The 24127-nt window shown below is 35.3% G+C and overlaps 1 protein-coding gene across 5 annotated transcripts in view; it reads left to right on the forward strand.

The window, feature by feature from the left end:
* Positions 1 to 24127, forward strand: part of ABCC8 (ATP binding cassette subfamily C member 8) — a 60734-nt gene that overhangs the window by 33600 nt on the left and 3007 nt on the right. For 4 of the 5 annotated variants that reach the window (XM_087717215.1, XM_087717205.1, XM_087717222.1 and 1 more), the window contains 17 exons: positions 676 to 760; positions 1882 to 1962; positions 2761 to 2898; positions 5595 to 5720; positions 7305 to 7401; positions 7525 to 7763; positions 8283 to 8449; positions 9832 to 9901; positions 12116 to 12273; positions 12629 to 12721; positions 15067 to 15169; positions 15793 to 15906; positions 16229 to 16349; positions 16503 to 16633; positions 18724 to 18802; positions 21163 to 21271; positions 21979 to 22082. In XM_087717215.1, the coding sequence (XP_087573341.1) occupies positions 676 to 760; positions 1882 to 1962; positions 2761 to 2898; positions 5595 to 5720; positions 7305 to 7401; positions 7525 to 7763; positions 8283 to 8449; positions 9832 to 9901; positions 12116 to 12273; positions 12629 to 12721; positions 15067 to 15169; positions 15793 to 15906; positions 16229 to 16349; positions 16503 to 16633; positions 18724 to 18802; positions 21163 to 21271; positions 21979 to 22082 (2015 nt within the window). Of the gene's footprint in view, positions 1 to 675; positions 761 to 1881; positions 1963 to 2760; positions 2899 to 5594; positions 5721 to 7304; positions 7402 to 7524; positions 7764 to 8282; positions 8450 to 9831; positions 9902 to 12115; positions 12274 to 12628; positions 12722 to 15066; positions 15170 to 15792; positions 15907 to 16215; positions 16350 to 16502; positions 16634 to 18723; positions 18803 to 21162; positions 21272 to 21978; positions 22083 to 24127 lie in introns of those variants that run through there. The other variant, XM_087717232.1, reaches the window with a different exon arrangement.

The following is a 24127-nucleotide window of genomic DNA, read 5'->3' on the forward strand; positions in this document are numbered from 1 at the left end:
TGTTGCACATTTGCTTCTGACATCCTTATTTAAAAAGTCATGTATTTATGTTTGTATTAATATTATGAGGCAATACAAATCACACTCTCAGATTCTGCAGAAATATGTTGAATCACTATCATGACCGATCCATGGCAAGATGACTTCTCAAAGAATAATTCCAAAGTAGACAGTGTCTTAACACTATTAAATAACAGTTTAAACATAGAACTTTCACAGTTCTCCAATATATCATCTTCTCCTAAACTCTTCTTTTTCCCTTTTTAATGTTTATTTTTGAGACACTGCCATCACATTTTAGATCTTCCCAGTACAAATAAATGAATGTCATGCTCTTGACCTGTAGTGTTGACAAGTTTAAACTTGCAAGTAATCTGATTTAAATCATTTCAATTCTGAAACCCCTACAGGCAGTTATAGATGATAGTCTTCAAGGCATACAGGACCAAGGCACACTTTTTTTAGCTTCAAAATATTTGACAGTAAGCTATTAGTTGGAGCATAATGTATTTGCCTGAAACAGGTGGGATTCCCATTGGAAAAATAAGTGCTTAGCAAGCATGTATTTTCCAATGTGTGACTTTTCCAGCTGATTAATCTTGCTTTTAAGGACATGAAGTATGCTGGTGAGGCAATTTTCACATGAATTGACAATTACTTTTTTTGTTTCCACAGGTATAAAGCAGTAATTGATGCTTGCTGTCTTCAGCCTGATATTGACATACTACCTCATGGAGACCAAACACAGATTGGAGAAAGGGTTAGTGGCTATGTATAATTAGAAAACATTAAGCACCCAAATGTTATCACATGGTCTTAAATGTATAACTGGTGTTTGAGAAAATGGCTTTGTACAGCAAACTGAGTTTCAGATCCTTAGGATGAAAGTATTATACTTAATACATGGCATTACAGCTTTTCTTCTATCTGCCATACCTCAATATATCTAGTGTTTCTGGCACTGACTGAAATACTGTATTGGGAAAGTATATTTATTAAACAAAACATTATTTTTCATTATCTAGAAAATATTTATGAAAGTCATGTTAGAATAGTCCAATTAAAGTAAGAAGTAGAAAGGCACTTGTTAATAAACATGGAATATATTTCCTTACTGACTGAAGGTTGAAATAATGAAAACTATCTCATAATCTAGGAGCTCCAGATAGTCAAATAGTTTGGGGTCATCTAACAGCAATAATCTAGATTTGTTATTCATTGTTTATCTAGACATTTTATTCATTGCTTCAGTAGATCTAGCCTTCTAGTTGATGTTCTTTCATGGACATTAGAGTATTAATAATATATAATGGCTAAAACACAATATTAAAAGGTAAAGAAAAATATTAGAATGCTAGAGAATGTCCAAAGAACAATGGAAGACATTGAGGCCGAGCTATGCTGTAGAGGTTTACCATTGATATACTCCTTTGCAGTGTTCATGCATTTGCCAATGTTAATTCATAGCACTGGCAAAAGACATCTATATGAACATTGCATTTTAACTTATATTGATTTATATAATTTTTACTAAATCACGAACACAAGAATCCTGACTAAGTTGTTACTTCAGTCTTACTTTTCCAGCTGTATCTTTGAAATAATTACTATTCACTGCAGGAGCTGCTAATAGGATGAATAATTGAATGATGAAGCACTTTGTATTTTAGAAATAATATATACACTATTCAGATATAATTAGGGTGTTTTTTAGAATGAGTATGAAAATTCTGACTATCTTGACTAATAGTTTTTTATACTTTTGACTGCTTTACCTTTTAAGCATACCATGAAAAGTCATGTTTGGAAAAGCATAGTTTAAATAATAATGTCTCAAAATTGCATAGGTTTCTAATTGAATTATTTTATCTTTTCCCCAAGGGTATTAATTTATCTGGAGGTCAGCGTCAAAGGATCAGTGTAGCAAGAGCTCTTTACCAACAGACAAATGTGGTATTTCTGGTAGGTTTACTGTTACCAATTCTACCATCAAAACTGAAAAGGCTTTCTGTTCATTTCTGCCCTCCCCAGCTCCCAGGAGCTCTCTAAAAGCTTCCTAGAGGCTATCCATGCCCTGGACGGCCATTTTGGTGAAGGGGGCAGGGTTTCAGGAAGCAAAAAATGCTTTATTCAGTGTATAAGATGCACCCAGATTTTTAGCCTCTTTTTTGAGAGAAAAGGGTGCATCTTATATTCCGAAAAATACAGTACTTTAGATCCACAATGTCAATAGAATATTTTCTCCAGTATGATGCCGATTCCCAACATCTGACACATCTGAATTCTAGAAATAATTTTCCATTGCTATTTGTTCTCTTAGTCTCACGTGGGCTTTCTTAACATTCCAGCGACCCCAGTTTTATAATCTGACTTTTGCAGCTCAAAGTCTTAGCTCACTGCTTCTGAACCCTTAGTGATAATGTTTACACTTACACAGCCCAATAATGACAGAGCCCTTTCTCCAAAGGCAATAATGGCATAGTCAAACCCATCCAAGAGAAGGATAATGTGTTGCCAAAATTGGCAAACTCCTTTCCCTTGGGCTGGAAAAATGAGAATTGTAGCTTGAATTCTCTTCTTTCTCTCTAGAGAAAGAATCTAGTTTTTGTAAATTGGTTAGTTCCAGTGCTTATATTCCAACAAAACCCATCTTGATCAGCAAGCACTGATTTTAATTCTTAAAATATTTTAAAAACAGAACTATTATAATGCAGTAGTACTGAATATCTTTAGTTGGTTAACATCTTTTTTTTTTTTTAGGATGATCCATTTTCAGCATTAGATATCCACTTGAGTGATCATCTCATGCAAGAAGGAATTCTGAATTTGCTAAGAGCAGACAAAAGAACAATTGTTTTGGTTACCCACAAACTACAGTATTTGCCCCATGCTGACTGGGTAATGAAGCTTCTTTATACTTATTTGTTAATCTTAATATTATGTTCATAAACATTCAAAATGGTGTGTAGGTGCGATTCAGCAAGTACTTTTAAATTGTAAAAGTACTATTAAGTACTTTTAAACTGTTCTGGTTTGGGGGAGGTGGTGAAGGCAATGAACTCAGATAAATTGTGTCCCTGCTACATAAGTGTGTTTAAGCTTGGTTTTTATGCCTCCACCTGCCCATAGTGATGATTGTAATATCATTGCAGCCCTGGTAGATATTTGCTTCGTAACTTGGAATTGTTACAGTAACCCTACCCAAGATAACATTGTAAGACTCTCAGGGCAATTCATGCTTTATTTATTAATCTCTGTTAAATAATGCAACCAATTAGAAACAGCAAAATGCATGTCTCATTTGCATATTTGCATGTTTAGGACCACATTTATTTGCATTAAACAGTGATGTATGATTTGGAAAGGACTAGGTTTTCATTTCCCTATCTCTTCCACTACATTTAAATTAGTTTTGGAAATTTATATCTATTTATAGTCTAACTTTTAGGATACTACCTTTTTGTTATGGTGATAATAAGAGATAAAATGTATAATAAAAATTAAACTAAGTTCATAATTATTTATAAAGAGCCCTGGTGGCACAGTGGTTAAAGCATTGCAGGCAAACTCTACCTACAGCCTAGAGTACTGTTTTAACAGGCTCAAGATTGATTCAGTTTTCCATCCTTCCAAAGTCAATAAACCGAGGACCCAGATTGTTGGGGGCAATATATTGACATTGTAAACCACCCAGAGAGTGCTGTAAAGCATTATGGGGTGGTAAATAAGTCTAGGTGCCATTGTTGTTACTAGTTATCTCAGCCTCAAACTGTGCAAAAGCATAATTAAAAATAAATGGGAGCATCATTTAATTACAATGTATTTCAGAAAGGCTCCATTAAAACTGTTAAAATACTAAGACCTTAGTGGGGAAAGAGATACAAAGTTAGGATGCCTTCCTGAGATCACCTTGTCTGTCTTGTTCACCAACTCTCTTGCTCACTTTCACTTTTAGATTTATGGACAGGACCTCGGACAGATTAAAACCTGGGCAATTTATTTAATTTAAATTCTTGGGCCTTCAAATTTGTTTCTTGTTCTTTGTAATAAATAAGTAAATAAGTTTTTACTTCAGCAAAACCTAGCAATTTATTTGATTTCTGAAATGTGTTTCAATCTCTCTTCTTTTCATTTATGAATTTGCTAGTAATTTAAACAGTGCAATGAGTGGTGCAAACAGTAAAATCTAAATCCCACTCCAGTAAATAGCGTTGTAGCTTTCTGAGCTTACTCTCTTGCACTAAGTAGGAACAAGTAGTATGTAAATGATGGAGTAATTCCACTAATAATATTGAACTATTGGCATTTGGGTCCTATCCATAAAACATTGTTGGAGGAAAGGAATTCAGCATTTTATCAAATGGCCTAATTTTAAAGAATCCTGATAAATGTTCAAAAAGGGAAGCAGTTCAAATTATAACTAATCTGACATTCTTTGGGAAATTTGAGAGAGGCAGCCTAAAGTCTTTGAAGAGAAAAGACTGACCACATACCTTGGAGAAATTTTGGTTTTAGTAAACAATTCAATTGATTGAAGAGAAATTATATGAAAATAGTCACAAACTCTTAGTTGTGAGCCACTGCAATCTCCCCAAATCCAATTAATTTTGCTAAAAGCAAAAAATCCTTTCCAATAGTTACCACAGTAGCAAGGAGGATCAGAACAATGCCAGCAGTATTGCAGAATTGTGGTGCAGGCCTCATAATATTGTAGACATATCCCAAATTATATACATATCCAAAATAGGCAGAGCTTGTATTGCAAGGTGCATCATTTGCAAGACCTACAACCCCATTGGTCTTTTTTATTTCTTTCTGTAGTTAAACCACTTATCAAATCAAATCTTTATTACGATCATAGACAACATATTAAAGCACTTAAGCTTCCACTTGTAATGCATTTTTGATATCTGAACACAAACAATTGTAAAACTTCTTACCATGATTTATGGTTCAACTCAGTTGCCCTGCTAAGTATCTAATGGAAAAGAAAAGCAAGAGGAAGAATGTTGTAAAATGCTTCGGGTTATATTAATGTTTTCTAAAATCCATATGTGTATTCCAAACTACAAGTGTTAAATATACTTGTATGTATGAATCAGATGGCCGGAGTTGACTTAAAAGTTATACACATAATCAATATTTGCCTTACCTTAGGAGTACAAGCTGCTTGTGTTGCTACGTTACCTTATAATACAGCAGTTTCATCATAGTCTGATCAAGATGCAATAATCCTTTGCTTCCTCTTGAGAAATTTCCCCAATTTTTTTTAAGAATACCCATTTTAAATAGGTGCAATCTTTAAAAAAAACTTATCCTGATTAGGATAGCAATTAGTATAGTTTTTGTCTTGATTTTTTTTTCAGCTGCAGAGGGTATACTGTAATTGGTAAGAATTTATGAGAGTTTGAACTCTAATTTTGTCAAATTGGGAAAGACTGATATAGTTGAACTAAGCATACAGAATGTCATCTTTCTAATCCTACTTCTTCTGGAAGAATCAAATTTTAATTAAATACCCACATAACAAAAGCAGTTATTAATGGATGATGTAAAAAGAAAACATTTTTGTGATGAATAAAAGGTTTTTCCAGATTATTGCAATGAAGGATGGTATCATTCAGCGAGAAGGCACTCTGAAGGATATCCAGAAAACTGACTCAGAGCTCTTCGAACATTGGAAAACATTAATGAATCGCCAGGACCAAGAACTAGAAAAGGTCTGTTCTGTTTTGTTTTTCTTAATCTTGGTAGTGATCAGCAAAAATGTTTACCCTGGCATTTTAACATAAATAGATATTAATATTTTAAACAGGTATGTTGCTTTGGAAGATTTTATGCAATTACTATTTAAAAAATGAAATTTATTAATGCCTTTAATTTAAATGGTTATTTTAGTGTGCTCTAAATTATCTTCGGAAAATGTTGTTCTGAAGAATAATGTACACATGATTAAAAATGCATAGAGTTTCCATTCTCATTAGGCAACTACCATGCTGGCTGAGAATTCTGAGAATTGAAATATAAAACATTTAAATTGTACCAGTTCAAGAAAGATATCATATGTGAATTAAACATTAATAGTTTTAAAAGTTAAAAGGAAAAGATATTCTTCTTGACAAAAGCAAAGTTACTCAAAGGATATTCTTACATAACAAAATGGTTTATAATAATAATAAAAACTCCATGTAAAGAATGATGGCCATCAAGTTTCAGTTGTGGTGATATTTTAATGGTTATTTTTAAAAATGAAACTTAATCCTAGTCAGAAATACTGTATTATAAAAAAAGATCCAAATTTTTCCCCCAATTTTTCCCACCTTCCTACATTCATGCATTTCAACAAGCTAACATTTATGTTGGAAAATTCTGTCATGTGAATACTAAAAAAAAATGTCAGTGAAGTGAACCATGCATAATTAAAATGAAAATTGGACCTTTGCATTTTAACAATGCAATCATAACTTTTTGAACAAGATTGCTGAAAGCGATTACAATTTTTGAAGATGGCCTCTTTGCAGCTGCAATGCAGTGACTGTTTTCCATCAGTCCAGAAATCTTTGACAGTGAAAAGTTGCTACCAACAATGTCAACCACTACACATAACTTGATGGAAAATCCCAATATTTTATGATCGGGTTCTGCTGGATTCACAATCTTATAGACCAAAGGAATTCTAGGCTTAGAGACAGTGAATTTTTTTTAAATTTCAATGGAGGGGTGTTTTTTTTGTTTGTTTGTTTTTGCATTCTTGAACCACAGTGGATACAATAACAACAATGAAAAAATACACTTTGAACGTTAGATGTCATGATGAATCTACTGTGTTGCTTCTTCCCAGTTCCACTTAGGGTGCTTCTGAAATGCTTCTAGTGTGAATCTTTTCCCTTGCAACACAGTATACAAAATTGTGATTCATTTATAAAGTAAAGTTCAGAAGATTGGAATGGTTCAGTTTACATGAGTTTCCAAATGCAACTTATGTCTTACAAGTTCAACCCTGTCCATTATCTTTAAACTTGGTAACGTAAGAGTAATGATATTCCAATCCAGTTTCTGAAACTCATACAATAGTTTGATTTCTTAATCCATGTTGATGGCTGAGCCATTATAAGACCATAACATTATATCTTCATTAACCTCAAATGACATATGCAATTTATGTCCTGGGAGTCCCTTAATGGAATTAAAAATTCATCACTTCAAATTTATTTGTCTCATTTAATTTTTAATATCCAAACAATTTTGAAATATATTAAAAATAATGGTGGTACTCAAATTATCTTGTTTTCCCTAACTTTTAGGAGACTCTGATGGAAAGAAAAACTGTATTAGATAAGAATATTAAAAATACAGTGCATTCTCAAGAAGACCTTCTCCAAGATGAAGAAGAGGAGGATGGTAAATTAGTTTTACAAAAAGATTTATTTTCATTAACATCCGTTACTGTTTATCAGTGTTTAGATAATAGGCAATAAGGAAATTTTCTTACAGCTCATTAGTTCTCTTCCTGTCAATTTATAGAAGAGATGCCTGAAAGTGATGATGATGACAACTTGTCTTCTATCCTTCATCGAAGAACAGAAATGTCGTGGCAAGCATGTGGAAAGTATCTCAGCTCAGCAGGCCTTCTCTTCTTGCCTCTGTTGATCTTTTCTCAACTGCTAAAACATTCAGTCATGGTGTCCATTAACTATTGGCTAGCCTGGTGGACATCTGATGCTATTTCTTCTGAGACAGGGAAAAACTGCTCTTTTTGTCAGGTATTTGTTCAAAACTCACCTTTCCATTTTTGTTCTTCCCATCATCTTTTATAGCATGACTTCATCAAGATGAGTTCCCTCCCTCTGTTCCACACTTAGATACACTTAGTCTGGTACTTAGTCTGGTATATCTTGGTGATCAAGCTAAACCTGGTTAATACTTGGAGGGTGGACTATTTACAAAATACCACAATTGTTGGCTGGACTGGAAAGAAAAAAAATGATGACAATCCAAAACCATCTGGCTATTGTTGCCAAGAAAGTATGGAGATATCAGTGAAGTCATAAGGTCTTAAAACTGGCTATGAAGAAAACTTTATCTTTTCCCATTTTATTAAGAATGATAAAACATATTTTTAATCTCAGGCCATATCCAGTGCTTTTTGAAAATTGAGTTCCAAAGTCAAGAAAAGATGAACTTGGCTGGAAATAATTATCTCGGTCTGACCATATTAAAATAAACCTGTCACAGAATAACTACAGTTTTGCAATTGTCTTTTTTCCCCTCCTTTTTTTAAGGAATCCAAATTTAGCCATTCTTCCTATTCAAAGATCTTCAGCATTCTTTGTTGTGTTGGGATTATATTATGCCTTGTAACATCCATAGCAGTAGAATGGACTGGTTTAAAAGTTGCCAAGAAGCTTCACTGCAGTCTGCTGAATAAAATTATTCTGGCCCCAATGAGGTATTGTATTATATGAAACAAGAAAACAAAACATTATCTTAATAAAGTTATGTGCAATCTTTAAATAACCCATGATGTTCAATTATGTAAATTTAATTTCATTCTTTGTGCAACCTGTAGAATTGTATTAGGAAAGTATACATTTTTCTGTCTCAATGGGCTCATTTTATTAAACAAATGATGACATGGGGAGTCCTTGTCACTAATGATGTCATAATTTAATTCACCCTGTTTATATGTCCCTTATTTACCACTTAATCTAATATAATCTTACTTTAATCAAGTTAATGTAATCAACATAATCAAATCATCTGTAATTTTAATCCAGCTCAATATGTTTTGCAAGTCTTAGTCTATTCCTTTCTATTTTAATATTTTTCTTCATGGAATTAAATAGAAACCACTGGAGAGCCAATTGTATATATGGAGATTGGAAGCAAGTTTAATAAATAAAATTTAAAAGAGATGGTTTCTTTTCACCAGTATATTATATATTTGTGTGTGTGTGTGTGTGTGTGTGTGTGCGCGCGCGCGCATGTTCAAGAAGAAACATAACGTGGCAATAAAGTAGTTTTTGTGAATGTTAAAATTAGAAATATATTCCAAATCCTATATTTTTACTGTATAATATGGTATGTCATGAAATTCCATTATTGGATAGTCCATTTAGGCTGGTTATACCATCATAATGTAAGCACTGAAAAGAAGTATATTGCCATGTCCTTACAGAATTTATGGTCTTTAGAAGCTTGAATGACCTGATCCATTGAACTCCATTGAAAGTTAGCATGACAGAAGTGTAACTGGAATTTGGTCATGTAACTCCTATTTCACTGCAAAGAATTTGAATTTTCTGTAGCCTTTGCTATTATCTAATAGGGAGATTACTGCAGTCGAGTTCTGAGTACCTGTAACGTCATTGAGAAGAATTCTAAAACAGAATGCCTTCTCTCTGGCTTGTTAAATTGTTTTCCTGTTTGATATAAATGAGAATTTAAAGATAAAATAATCCAGTCTCTAAACAATTTAAATAATTTTGAACATTTAGACTGCTTCTTGGAATCCTTATTTAATTAAAAGCAAATATCATGCTTTTATTGCTTTATTTTACTTAATCTCCAATGTTAATTTTTATTGTTGTTTCTTTCCTTAATGCAAACTGTTTACTAATCATTTCCTTGGTCTAGCAACGATTTGTATTTGCAAAATGTAGGAATATTAGAATAATATAATTATTTGGAATTCTGTAAAATTTATTGAATATTGGGTATTTTTTTCATTAACAATTGCTAAATAAAATAATTTTAAAAGGCCTAGTCTGAAATATGTACAAATCAGTTTTTAATCTTAATATCAAATTCTGCTTTTATTATCTATTACAGATTTTTTGAAACAACACCGCTGGGAAGTATTTTGAACAGATTTTCAGCAGATTGTAACACTATTGATCAGGTACTTAAGAGACAATGGATTTTGTACTGTACTGAATTTCAATACAAAAAAAACAACCCAGCAATAATTAGAATGAATGCCACATTCAGATCATATTAGGACCATACAAATAACATTCATGTGAAGTAATATCACATATATACTATCATGTCACTGTCAAAACATGGATATATAACATTTACATGAGGATATCTTCATTTTTTATTCTTAAAATGAAAACCCAACAGTATCATACTATTCAGAAATCAATCCTACTGAATGCCGTGGATCTTGTTTCTAAGTAAACATGTTTAGAGGCTGTTGTAAATAGTGCAGAACATTCCTAAGTGAGGTCACAGACGTAAATAAAATGGCAACTCCTTCACTGCTTCCAAATCTGTAGCTGGTTAAAGATAGGATAAGCACAGAGTTTGTGGTTGACTTGCCATTGGTTACACTGCACAGTAGTTTTTATGCCCTCAGGCATTCCAGGGACTGCCAAGAGATTTTCCTTTGATTTCTATGACAAATGAATATATATTGAATGCAGTGGATCAAACATTGCCCTTTTGCATCTCATTTTAGCATTTCCGAGTTTTTTTTGCTGTAATTGATAACCCATTTGTCTTCTGACTCCAAAGCAGTCTCTCTGCTATTGGAGGAGGACTTTTGAATATTGACCAATAAAATTGCTTCATCCCTAGATTATCTTCTTATAGCCTGACTCTTAAACAGAGTATGTTTATTCTGCAATAGGGTCATGGCAGTTTAAACTTTAATTCAACTTATCAGACATTACTTATGTGCAGCTTCTGTTTTAATGAATAACTGGTATTGAGTTAAAGGAGCTGTCTCCTCAAATATTTACCAAGCAGACTTCCTATCCTTCACTTTTGCTTTTTGTTACCATAACTTGAGCCAGCATGGTAGGAGGTCTATGCAGTGGTTTCCATCCTCTGAAATCCACTGAGAAAAATATCTAATCTCTGCTTATGAAAAGAGAACAGGATCAATCTTGCTGCATCCCGCAACGCTTGCTCAGTAGTGCTAGTAGTTTAATACATAAACAGATGAACCATCTCATGCAAGCTGCAGTACATAATGCAGATGTAATAACACATAATGCACAACATATACAGTACTTAAATCATTTTTACCATTCCCTTGGCAAAAAGCTGTTTCTGCATATAAACTCAAATAGCTGTGGTAATGTGTGTGCGCACACACACACACACACACACACACACGACTGTTTGATCCCTCCTCCTGGATTAGTCTCCAATCCACTTCTCTTTTCATCTCTTCTAGCTGTAAAACTCTCCCAGCCAATTCACTGATGACACTGCCCACTCTCCATCTCCCTCTCTCCCTCACCCTCCCTCCCTTGGCTGAGCTGCCTGGGGATATTTCTGAATCCTTTGTCCCTCTCTCTTGTTAGCTACAGAATAGAATCTTTGGAGGGCAAAGGCTTAAGAGAAAAAGCCTTGTGATTTTAGTAGTCAGATTTCTTCCATAATCTTAAATCTTTGGCCTTTAATATCTTTAATATTAATTTTAACTTTAAATTTAACTAAATTAAAAAATGTAATACATTAAATTTATCTTTTACACTACTTCTTTCTAGCTAGCTTAACCTCCCCTTTTCCCCACTTTTTCTTTGCCATGTCTCCAAGGTTCAGATTCTTCTGCTCATCTCCTTCTTCCCCTCTGCAGGTGTGTGTATCCCCGTGTCTCTGTGTGTACCCATAGCTCCACACCTAATTTATCTAAGTTCCATGTATTGCCTCTCTACTCTTTGGGGTAATCCAAATTCCTAGATTACCTCTTTGGGGTAATCCAATTCCTAGAAGCCTTCAGTTCTGATTTCCTTCCTAATTCTAAGCCATTCTAAGCCAGGTGGCCATTTCATTTTTTCCTTGCTCTCATTTGTCGTCTGACTTCTTCCAGAGCTCTGCACCAGATCCTTAGCGCCCATGATAACCTTCTTAATACATCAGGTGAAATCTTGTCTTTTTGCACCAGATTCATTCATTTCCAAAATCTACTGCAACCCACCAGGCAAAAGATTTCAATAGAATGTATTTTGGTGAAAGACCTAAAGTCAAATATTCAAAGTGTTTGTTAATTCCTTTTGAACTAGAGAAGATCAAATAGCACTGCTGATTTCAAAGATTTAATTCAAGCACATCACAGGTAACATTTTTTTTTCTTTTTTGTGTGTGCCTGTCTATTTAGCATATCCCTGCCACCCTGGAGTGCCTGAGTCGTTCTACCTTGCTATGTTTATCAGCTCTTGCAGTGATTTCATATGTAACACCTATGTTTGTGATAGCTCTCGTACCTCTTGCCATCATGTGTTATTTCATCCAGAAATATTTTAGAGTAGCATCAAGGTAAGAATTCCAAAATATATTACTGTACGGGAAAAACTGGGTGTCTTTATATGAAGCTATTAAGTGTGTCTTTGTGAATCCTTCTGGAAACCCAAATGAAAAAAAAGTCACAACTAATCACTTTTGATCTCATTAATATTCAGTTCAGAATAATACCCTCTTGGGACCCTATATCTTATTTTTACAATTTTAAAAGGGTCTCATTGTAAAATTACATTTCTGGGTGACCGAGTTACTGTAGGTATATTTTATATCTGCTTGCTAAATAGAGTGAAGTGCTTCTGAGTTTCAAGTATTACAGGGGAAAATGGATGTTCTCACATATGTCTCACAAATTAATTTGTGCTTTCTTTAGGGATCTGCAGCAGTTGGATGACAGTACACAGCTTCCATTACTTTCTCACTTTTCAGAGACAGTGGAAGGACTAACAACTATACGAGCATTCAGGTATTTTTCTGCATTCTTCTAATATTGCAAGAAATACACTGGTTGTGCCCAGATTTTAATGACTGGCATAAATTCTTGTCATCATAGAACCAATTGCCTGAAGCAATGTAAGTAATAATGCAAGATTGAGCTCCTGCTGGATTTAAGCCATTAATTCATCAGTTAACCTAAAACTTTATGTAATATTTAATTACATATGGATATTGTCAAACTTGCTGAGAGGTTAATCTTTTGGCATGTAGAACAAAGTATTATCTTTGAATAATTCTCTGAGATAAAAAAAACTTTTTCCTTTTTTATTAAAGTACTATTCCATTACATTTTAAAAGCCAAAACTTGAATTATGAATTGCAGATAATTTAGCATGACACACAGTTTCTAATACAGTTAGCCCTTGCTTACCAACTGATTTCTTTAACGACTACTCAGGCTTAAAATGGTATTTTAAAAAATAGCTTTGCAACCAGCCCTCACATTTCCAACCATACTATGGTCACACTTCGGGTCCTTCACAACTGGCATATATTTATAACCATTGCAATGTCCCAGAGTCACATAATCATCATTGTATACTTTTAAAACTAGCTTGTGACAAGCAGAGTTAATCGAGAATATAGAAGTAAAATTTCATTTTGCAGTAAATGCTGTTTTGCTTAAGTGGTTCACTTAATGGCTGGATGGGAAGTGATGTCATAAATACACTGCAAGTCACAAGTTCATCCACTTAGCAATGGAGTTGCTACTCCCAATTTTGGTTACCATGTGAACACAATGATTTTAGGGACACAAAAATAGAGTTAAGGAAAAATGGCAGTTGCTTCTATCTAGTTAGATATTTAGCATCTTCTTTCTGGAACTCCCTGTGTTTCATTAACCTGAGAGAACATTTTCTTTTCCTCTATATTGAGTCATTAATATTTTCATTCACATTAAATTGCATAGATGATGCAATCGAATGTATTGTGAAATGTATGTTGTATACTTCAATTTAAAATTAATCCTAAAATTTAGGAACTGGAGCAGTAGTCCTCAACCTTTCTGACTCCACAGACCAGCACCAGTGGTGGCAGTAGGTGGGAGAGGGAGGAGATGTTTTTGCACACCAAACTAATCCCATGTGCAAATGGAGCTTCACGTGCTCACCCATTGCTTACTTGGCCCAGTTCCCAATGGGCTGTGAACCAGTACATGTCTGTGAACTGGAGTGTGGGGAGGATCAGAAACAACACAATATGCCTCCAATAGAAAATTCCAGTTTCCAAAAGTGTAGCATCCTATATGCTGCATGTAGCATCAGTAATTATGCTGATGTGCACTGAGTCACCATAGCCTGCAAACTATTTTCAGTTTTATGAACTCCCTGAGTAGCAACAAAATAAGTTCTATATTTATGTTTTAATTACTATAATTATGACACATTTGTTAGGCTGTTGTAAATTTTTTCCTACTAATTAGTTATTTTCCCGCTAATGAGCTATTTTTTTCACATTTGTATGTTGACAAGCAAATTAGACCTACTGTCTCATTATATTTTTAAAGTTGATTACTTGCTCTTTTTAATTTCTAGTTTTCCCCTTATAGGAAGAAGATAAAAATTCCCTAACCAATAATGAAATTTTGTATGTAGCTTTGCTGGGATAAGTCATTTCCCTTATGCTACTTCCCTTATGCTATCATTGGGTTAAAATGTTTGCTCCAGATTTCAGATTTTGCCTAAAATAATTGCTGGCAAGGCAAACTCTTGTAAATTGAATTCAAACTAGCTAATACATCTCTAACCCAAATTTGAACTAGACCTTTATCAGTTCCTGTATTTTATTTACCATCAAACCTCTGTGAGAACTCAGTATCTATATTTAGACACTCTTTTCAGCTGCCTTATGTGCTGCAGAAGTGACATTTGAAGTTTGGATTCTAATCACTAAGCAAAGAACTCAGATCTTGAGTTTCTAAAATTAGTTCAGTAGTAAAAAAATAAGTTAAAAAGCTAGTTAGCACCTCTTTGCTTTATTTAACCTCATGCTAACAGTTTCAGATTTTGATAGCTGCAGAGTTTTCAAATATAGGCTAATAATTCACCAACTCTGCATGCTATTATCAAACCCCTAACCTCTTTCCTTTCCTCTCCATATAAATGTAGTGTATCAGTAGGTGCTGCATAAAATCAGCAATAAATTATTTATGATGAAATGAATAGAGAGTAGAAGAAAAATATGGAACAAATAATTATTTTGTCCAGTGTGTCCTATTTTCAGGATTGAATACTCTCAACACAAGAGAGTTAAAATACCACAATTGTTATAATAACCACTGTGTTCATCTGTCTTTTTTGTATGTATATAAAGGTATGAATCCCGGTTTAAACAGAAGCTTCTTGAATATACGGATTCTAACAACATCGCTTCCCTTTTCCTTACAGCTGCCAATCGTTGGCTGGAAGTTCGCATGGCAAGTACCTTATACTTGTGTAAAGATATAAAAATGCCCCCTGCCCAAATCTTTTCTTTTTTTTACGCAAAATTGATCATTCTTATGATCTTATTTAGGATTGCCAATTGATTTTAAAAGGGATGCCCATGTTTTAGCAATATTGCCCACCAATATTCAGAAGCTAAAGGTTATTTCATTATTGTTTTTGTACCCAGGAAATTCTTATCTGATTGAATTTATTAAATTAAAGAAATAAAAATCTGACAAGATTAAACTCTCCCTATGAAAAAAATATGTTTACACATATTAACTTTATTCTTAAATTCTTAAGAGCCATGGTGGCTCAATGGTTAGAGTGCAGTATAAAGAGTAAGTGCTATTGCTAGTGCTATTCATTTAATTCTCAACTCAATGGAAAATGTTTACTAATATTGTTTTGCGTATTTAATCAGAAAATAGACATCCTTTTGGTTCTTTCTGCCTATTTTTGAACAGTGTAATATCAATATAGAGTTTTATATCACCCTCTATTCCTAAAATGGTATATTTGTTTAATAAGACTTTGGTAGAAATTGGTTTTGACAAACTTCTTTCATTCAGTCTTTAATTCAAAGTCTAAAGGTCATTTCTTTTATCTTTAGGAATATATTGGAGCATGTGTGGTGCTTATTGCAGCTGTTACATCCATTACCAGTTTTGAAGAGAATAATCTCTCTTCAGGACTTGTAGGTTTAGGATTAACCTATGCTCTAATGGTAAGTGAGTTAAACAAAAGATGTTCTTTCCATTCAAAGTGATACAATGTGTATTTTCTCCCAAATGTACAGCATGTGCTGAATTAACTTGAGTAAATTGATTTGGTCAACAACGCTGATATACATTTCCAATAATTTTATTCATATGAACAGCCTTATTGCTATAGATTTGTATGGAAAAATTACAAAATATTCAGATTTTTGCATAAGTATAATCCTCCTTTTCTTTTGGGAACAGATAATTGGGGTGGATAGTCTTCAAAGCATCTCCTATTTTACATGCGCATTATAAATACTAATCTTACTTAGGTATTGATTTTAGGTGTCTAATTACCTAAATTGGATGGTTCGCAACCTGGCTGATATGGAGCTTCAACTGGGAGCTGTGAAAAGACTCAATGGTCTTATAAAAACGGAGGCTGAAAATTATGAAGGGCTGCTTTGTGAGTATGTTGGATGACTTACAAAAGAACCTGTTTAGTTCTATATTTAATGAAGTGCTGGATTTTTAAAAAAAATCGTGTTTGCTTCCAATGATTCCAATATATTGTACATATACACAAGCAAACAGATGTGTACTTTTTTTTTAAATTTAGCTCCGGCGCAGATTCCTCAGAACTGGCCTGATCAGGGGGAGATTCAAATACAGAATTTAAGTGTCCGCTATGACAGTACTCTGAAGCCTGTGCTAAAACATGTCAATGCCCATATCTCTCCAGGACAAAAGGTAATCTAAATATTTATCTTGTACACCAGGGGTGTCAAACTCAATTTCATTGAGGGCTGCATCAGGGTTGTGCTTGACTTCAGGGGGCCAGGGTGAGCATGGGCAGGGTAGGTGTGGCCAGCCTGATGTCACTTGTGTCAGGGGCGCCTGTGGCAGCCCAAGCACTCTGCCAGTGAAAATGGGCTCCTGAACTCCATTTTCAGCTGTGATGGCCTCCTGCAACCCTCTGCCAGAGAAAACAGAGTTTGTGGGGGGGGAGCGCAGTCCTCCTCAGCTCTATTATTGACTGTGGTGGGCTTCTACCAGAGACCTCCCCCCCCTCCTGAGCTCCATTTTCGTAGGCAGAGGCACTGCAGGCCCATCCTTTGCTGTTTCCAGGGTGGCCCCATGGGCCACATCTAAGCACTCTATGAGCCGGCTCCCGGGCCTTGAGTTTGACACCCCTGTTGTACACTAGCCATATAATAATTAAACTTAACTTAAATAAAACTACATCCGGCAGACAAAAACAGGCAATTATTCCAGAAACAACATATTCCTTAGATTAGAGCTGTGAATATAAAAACAATGCTTTCTCATCCATGAGTGGTGTGGTTCTTTCTCAGTCTGGGTTCTTTACCAGAGACTTGGGAGTTTGAGGGTTGCGGGGCACACCTTAGCTGTTCCTAGCCCTGCACTCTTCTGGATAGAGCTTGGATGTCATTCCCGGGATCTATTGGAGCCACGCTCCCAGCTTAAGAGCCACAGCCCTGAGTACTCTTACTACTACTAGGACCACTTTGGTTTTACTCTCTAGTTCCTCTTTCAGGCCCTTGTACTTCTCCTCATACTCCTTCATTCTGATGTTGCTGTCACTTGGCACCGCTACATGTAACACCACAGCTTTCTTCTACCACAATGTCTGGTTGATGGCCAGTACCTGCTGTGCACCTGGATCTGGATCTGAAAGTCCCACAGGGGAGGGAGGGAGATAGTGACAGAGAGACAGAGACAGAGACAGACAGAGAGAGAGAGAGAGAAAGAGAGAATTTTGTCCCTTGAGTTAATTTTGAGTCCTGGCAAATGCCTGGATTAGTGCCTATACTTTTCTTGGCAACATTCTTAAGTACTTGCCTCCTTCTCAGGATTGAGAGAGAGTGAGTGGCCCAAACTCACCCTGTTGGCTTCATGTTCAAAACAAAACTAGAATTCATGGTCTCTCACTTTCTAGCCTGGTGCCTTAAGCATAACATCAAATTGGCTCTTATTATAATGTTATAATAATATTATAAAGGAATCCTACATAGATGACAATGAATATTTATCTGAAGGTAATTAACTCCACTGAACACAATGGAAGTAACTGATGAATCTTACATAGGATAGCCTTCCTCCTATTAAAAATGATTCTGAGATTATATTGTTCTAACTAATGTATTTTCTGTTGTGTATCTTTTGTATTCTTACTTGGATGTAAGCCCTAGCTACATAATTAGTTTTCAGTAAATATGCACAGATTTATAGTCCCACAAGATATAGCACTCAAGACTATATATACTGTTTTAAGAAAAATCTTTGTTTTTCATTTTAAAATTTTCATTCAAGATTTTATTTTTCCAATATATTAGTTAAAATCAATCTTTCTCCTTTTAAAAACCTTTCAAATAATTCATTAAGGTTTTTTATAATCATATGATATGTCAATTATATTTTGTTCTTAAATTTTCACTATATTCTGATCACATTTTGGGATGATACCTTATGCAATAGATTTTCCCTTCCTCTCCTGGACCAGCTCTCCAAATTTGCATTTGAGCAGGACTGGGATCATTCTAGTCATGGACAGATAATGTTGCATATAATCTCCCAATTTTTGTCTCTGAAAATTATGCAATTAAAAGAGAAAGACTGAAGTGATATTAATTAATAATGTGAAAAGGATCCATGATATGTATAAGTGCACTTTCCATATAGTATTTTCAAGTGCAAAGTAACTTCTCATCTTCACAAGAATCTAACCTGCCACTGGCAATCTATGTTTCTACTGTGTACTTTTAATACTAACCCCATATCATTCCTAGTTCAGATATATATTTTTTGTTTGTTTGCAGATTGGGATATGTGGCAGAACAGGCAGTGGGAAGTCATCCTTTTCTCTAGCCTTTTTTAGAATGGTTGATGCCTTTGAAGGTAAATCTGAAGTAAACATCTCCCATTTTTGTTTTATTTTAACATTGTTGGTTTTATTTTATAACAAAGGGACCATCTGTCTTTTGCCCATTCTTATCCCCCCCACCCCCAATAGCTCAAGAAGACATAAAATATATTTTGTTCTATTTACTTCCCTCAAGCCCCAAAATTAGCAAGGGGTTACCATCTAATTTTGATTTCTAAAGTTAATTAATACGTAGCATACATATATTGCTAAAAGTGCACATGTAACATTCCTGCCATTCCAATGCAATAATGTTATGGAAGAGATTACCCAATCTAATTGGATAAATTCTCGTCCAGACTCTGTTTAAAGTCATCCAGTAAAGAAGAGGTCACCTTCTTTTCTAACATTAAATAGGATTTTTCCTACCTGAATGTAAGATCCACTACCTTTGACATGCATGCAGAAATGATAAGAAAATACTCTCACTCATGCTTTTCAGGTTCTTGAAAATAGCTATCATATCTCCACATCATCTTTTTTTCAGGGTTTAACAAATATCCCTCAGCCTCTGTTCATAAGATAAAGTTCCCTCCTCCGTCTCTTTATTCTGCTCTATATCTGATTCAGATTTCAGTATTTCAACGACTTGGTAACTTGAAATGGGGCCCTGACCAATGCAGAACACAGTGGAAAGAAATCTTCCTGTAGTTTGGAAACTACTTCTATTCACGCAGAATAAAATTGCATTTTTCTTTGTAACTGGTAGGTTACGTTACTCACATTACATTATTGTGTTCAGCATATGATCAATTAAAATTCTAAATTCTTTTTTAAGTATTATTTCCAAGCCAAGTATCCCCCATTCTATACTATGCCCTAGAGTTACTTTCCTGAAGTGAAGAAATTTCCATTTTTCTTCACTCAATCTCAAAATTATTTTCATATACTTTAATATTAACATTTTAAGAATTATGTATAGAACAGAATTCCTTCATTTCTGCTTGTGCCGCAGGCAGCCCTCCTGAGCTCTGTTTTTGCTGGCAGAGGGTTGCAGGAAGCTGTTACAGCTGAAAACAGAGCTCGGAAGTCTGTTTTCATTGGTAGAGCACTCAGGCCACCACAGGTGCCCCTAACACGAGTAATGTCAAGCTGGCCACACCCACTCCAGCCTCCCGAGGTCAGACACAACCTTGATGTGGCACTCAATGAAATAGAGTTTGACACCCCTGTGCTATGGAATTCTATTTATCATAGTTTATTCAAATGTATTTTTTGAATGTTCAAAGTATTTGTTTTCACTTGGCTTCATTTCCCCTTAAAATCCAGGATTTCAAGTTCATGAGGTCAGGTTTTCCCCATTTTCCTTCTGCGTTATCTACTAAGCCTTACCTGTTAGTTAAAATCAAATCAAGATTAGCTGATTCCCATCCTTTAATTGCTGGTGGAAAAAGCAGCCAGGATCACACTGATAGGATCATACTTGAGCCATTACTAATTAGACCCATCACTAATACTTCATGCTCTTTTTTTCAAAGATGTGCAATTCATCTGCAATTTTTTCTTGGTTGTATAAAACATTTAAAATAAGTTGTTTACAGCAGATAGTCTCATGGCCTTTGATCTTTATTTTTTCTCAAATCAAAGTAACCACATCATTCCCATTTGTTCAGCTGTTTCCAAAATTGGTCTTAGCTCTTTCCATGTGCAGGTTTATGAACAACCGCTTGATTTCACTTCTTTCTTAATGGGCAGGATTATCAATACTGTAGTGCTGCTTTTATGACTTAATCCACTCATTTTAGCATCATGACATTCATTCACCTTTGGATCCATCTTTGACATTTCATGCACACGTTCCTATCCTGAAAATCTTGGTTTTCATTTTCTGAAAAAATTGATTTGTTTCATCCTTTAGATGCTTATACATAAATAATGCAAGCATCAATATTTTCAGGATTAAAAAAACAACAGCAACAACCTTGAATCACCATTCACTTGGAATGAAACTTTTCTCGTTGCACTGATCCAAATCAGAATTGTCTGTTTCTGAGACTTAAGAAGTTTTAAAAACATTTAATTTGTCGGGATCATGCATTGCTTTATATTAAGCAACCTATAGCTCTCTAGATAAAATATATGTCATGCTTCCATTTCTTCATTTTAATTGATAATAGGGCACAAACATGTTCTAACTTTCCAATCTTGTATATCAAATAATTCTCAATGGCATAAAGAATAATCAAAATAATTATAGCTATAAGAGCATTCCACGTTAATTGAATAAATTATTGTTCTGTGATATGCATGTATTTACTATCTGTATAATCTCATATAATTAGAAAATATGATTAACAGTATTAACTTTTGCGTGTTTTTTTTTAAATAACAACAGGAAGGATCATTATAGATGGCATAGACATTGCCAAGCTTCCTTTACAAACTCTGAGATCCAGATTGTCAATTATTCTTCAAGACCCCGTTTTGTTCAGTGGCACAATCAGGTAACTGTTCCAATGATCAAATTTGTCTCAGTTAGGATAAAGAATCATATGCAAAAACATAATTAATTGCTGATGGAAGTTGCTCTTCCATTAATATCAATAAGTAAAGAAGAACATGAAGGAAATGGGAGAAAATTTTAATGCTTTGATGCATTTTTGGTTGAGACTGTGATCTACCAAGCCTTGGTTCCATAGTTCACAAGTTGCTCAAAAAAAGTGTTTTAACTTTTCTATATGTGCCTCTTCTTGAAATTTATTTTAAATGATGTTCTACTAAATTTTACTATAAGAATATGAGTCTTAATTTTTCTTTTGCTTATCTGAATGTGTATTTATAATTTTTAGTACAAATGAATATTCATTTTGCTTAATTCCTATCCAAAGAAGCAGTTTTTATAGCCCATAAAATAAACAGAGTGGTATGTGCTTATTTTTGTGCATTTTTATAAATGTATTTCTTCATTTGATGATGTTGTTCTTAGGCTTTTGTTAATTCTATCCCACTACAACCTCTGCAGAAATGAAGAATGTATCTATATGGTGGTTATATGGCTACATTTAAAAAATGTTCAATTTGCTAGACCCATACATTGCATTTAAATAAGACACATAACTAGTAATAATATATTGAGTTCTCTACAGTTTAACAAAAATGGAGACACGTGTGAATCTCTTTAGTCATTTTTAGTCATTTTAAATTTTTGCAGATTTAACTTGGATCCAGAAAAGAAATGCACTGACAGCACCTTATGGGAAGCATTGGAAATAGCACAACTGAAACATGTGGTGAAAGCTTTACCTGGGGGACTAGGTAATAATTCCGTTAACTGTGGAGAAACCAGCACTTAAAACATTTCTACTTGAATTTTAGCTGTTTTAGATAGAGACTGCAAATGCTAACTGTATTTATAATTTGCTCATTTTCTTTAAAAAAATTTCTCCAGAAAATGATTGTTTTTATGGTTGTAATTATATATAAATATAATTTCAAAGTAATACAGTCATGTGATCAAGCTATATTCTCAAAGTCTGGCCATGTTACCATTGTTCGGTTTTATCTGAAGATTTACTTTTGGGGGAGGCACTATGTTTCCTAAAGGAAGAAGCTGCATAGTGCTGTAAGAAATACCCATCTGGTTCAAGTAGGGAGAAAGATCCTGGAAATATGGAAGCTGATTGGAAATATGGTTTAATGAAGCAGAACCATCATGTTGCAGCCTCGTAAGTCCTCACACTTACGAATGACAGCTTGGCAGCAGCCAGGCACATCTTAGCCAATCAGATGCGCCTGACGGTTGCCGGCTGTCATACGCGAGGCTATTGGTTAAACCGTTTGACAGCCGGGTATAAAAGGCTGTCAAACATCGGAGACTTGCCGACACTGTTCCCTCTAAGGTGCACGCGTGCGCAGCCGCGCACGTTGCAAGAAAATCCCGCGCAGCAGTTTTTATCTGCCGCGCAGAGATTTCTTAAGGAAACGTGTGGAAGTCCTTTGCAGGCGGCTGCAACTGAATCCGGCAGTGCTGTTGCCTGTTGGAGGAGGAGGAGGCGAACCAGCCTGCCACCACCACCCACCGCCAGCCCCGCTGCTCTTCCTGCCCCCTTCTCAGCCCCACAGTCCAGCGGTCGCAGCAGAAACTGCTCCGGGTTTCCACTGCCGCTCCCCGCATTTTCTGAACAGGGTCTCGCAGGAAGGAATCCCCTCTCCAAGGGATCCCCATCCAGAAAATGCGGGGAGCGGCAGCGGAGACCCGGGGCTGCTTCTGCTGCGACCACTGGACTGTGGGGCTGGGAAGGGGGTGGGAAGAGCGGCGGGGCTGGTGGTGGCCAGCGGTGGCAGGCTGGTTCACCTCCTCCTCCTCCCACAGCACTGCCAGATTTCCGCCCAACGCTGCGGGGGCGCCAGCGGGAGCTTCGGCGGCTTCACCTCAGCCGCAGCGCTGGGCAGCAAATGTGTTGGTGCTGTTGGAGGAGGAAGAGGAGGTGGCAGCAATAGCACCTGAGGACAGGACAAGAAGCAATGGAAACTTGTCAGGAGACTCAAGTTGGAAATAAGGAGAAATCTGACAGTAAGAACAATTAAAATCAATGGAATCTTAATTCATTTGCTGCAGGTTTTCAAAAGACTGGACGGCCATTTGTCTCAGATGATATAAAGACTCCTGCCTTGGACAAGGGGCTGGACTAGAAGACCTCCACTATCCCTTCTGATTCTATGATTTTAAAAACCACAAGCTTTTTACAGCTCGCTTGCAACTTTACCAAATTTAATTCAGCCATTTCCTTTTGTTATTAAATGGGTATTGCTAGTTCAATGCACATGCGCTCCACTTTTAAGATGCTGAAAAAATCCCCATGGCCTGCAACAAAATTCATTCTTCCACTCTTATCTTGCCCTAACTTCTGATAGGTTCCTGAAATATAGATCTACAAAATTTAGTGAAAATATTTCTATCTATTTTAATACAGACTCGTAAAACAGATTGGGACAAATGAAATTAGTGCTCTGGGATAATAGCAGGTTTACTCTATTTGGATTTTCAGATAAAAGGTATCTTTTGTGCTAAGTTCTAACAATGTAGTTCTCTAATGTAACTATGAAACAGTCCAAATATATAATTCCCCTCAGGGAGGAATTCTGGGAGTTGAAGTCCACAAGTCTTAAAGCTGTCACGTTTGAAAACCCCTGGGGTTTTTTTCCCTAAAGGATTAGGGGTGCAAGGGTCTTGTAACAATAGCTTTTAAGACTTGCGTGCTTCAAATGCCAGACTGTCTGAGCCAACATTTTGGTTGCTAAGCAGGAGCGTTGTTAAGTGATACTGATATTATATAACACTTTTAATTAAGCGGGTACCT

This window comes from Thamnophis sirtalis, unplaced genomic scaffold, assembly GCF_051295495.1.
Source record: "Thamnophis sirtalis isolate CommonGarterSnake01/CBP01778 unplaced genomic scaffold, rThaSir2_p1.2 scaffold_1, whole genome shotgun sequence".
In the NCBI taxonomy this organism is placed as follows: Eukaryota; Metazoa; Chordata; class Lepidosauria; order Squamata; family Natricidae; genus Thamnophis; species Thamnophis sirtalis.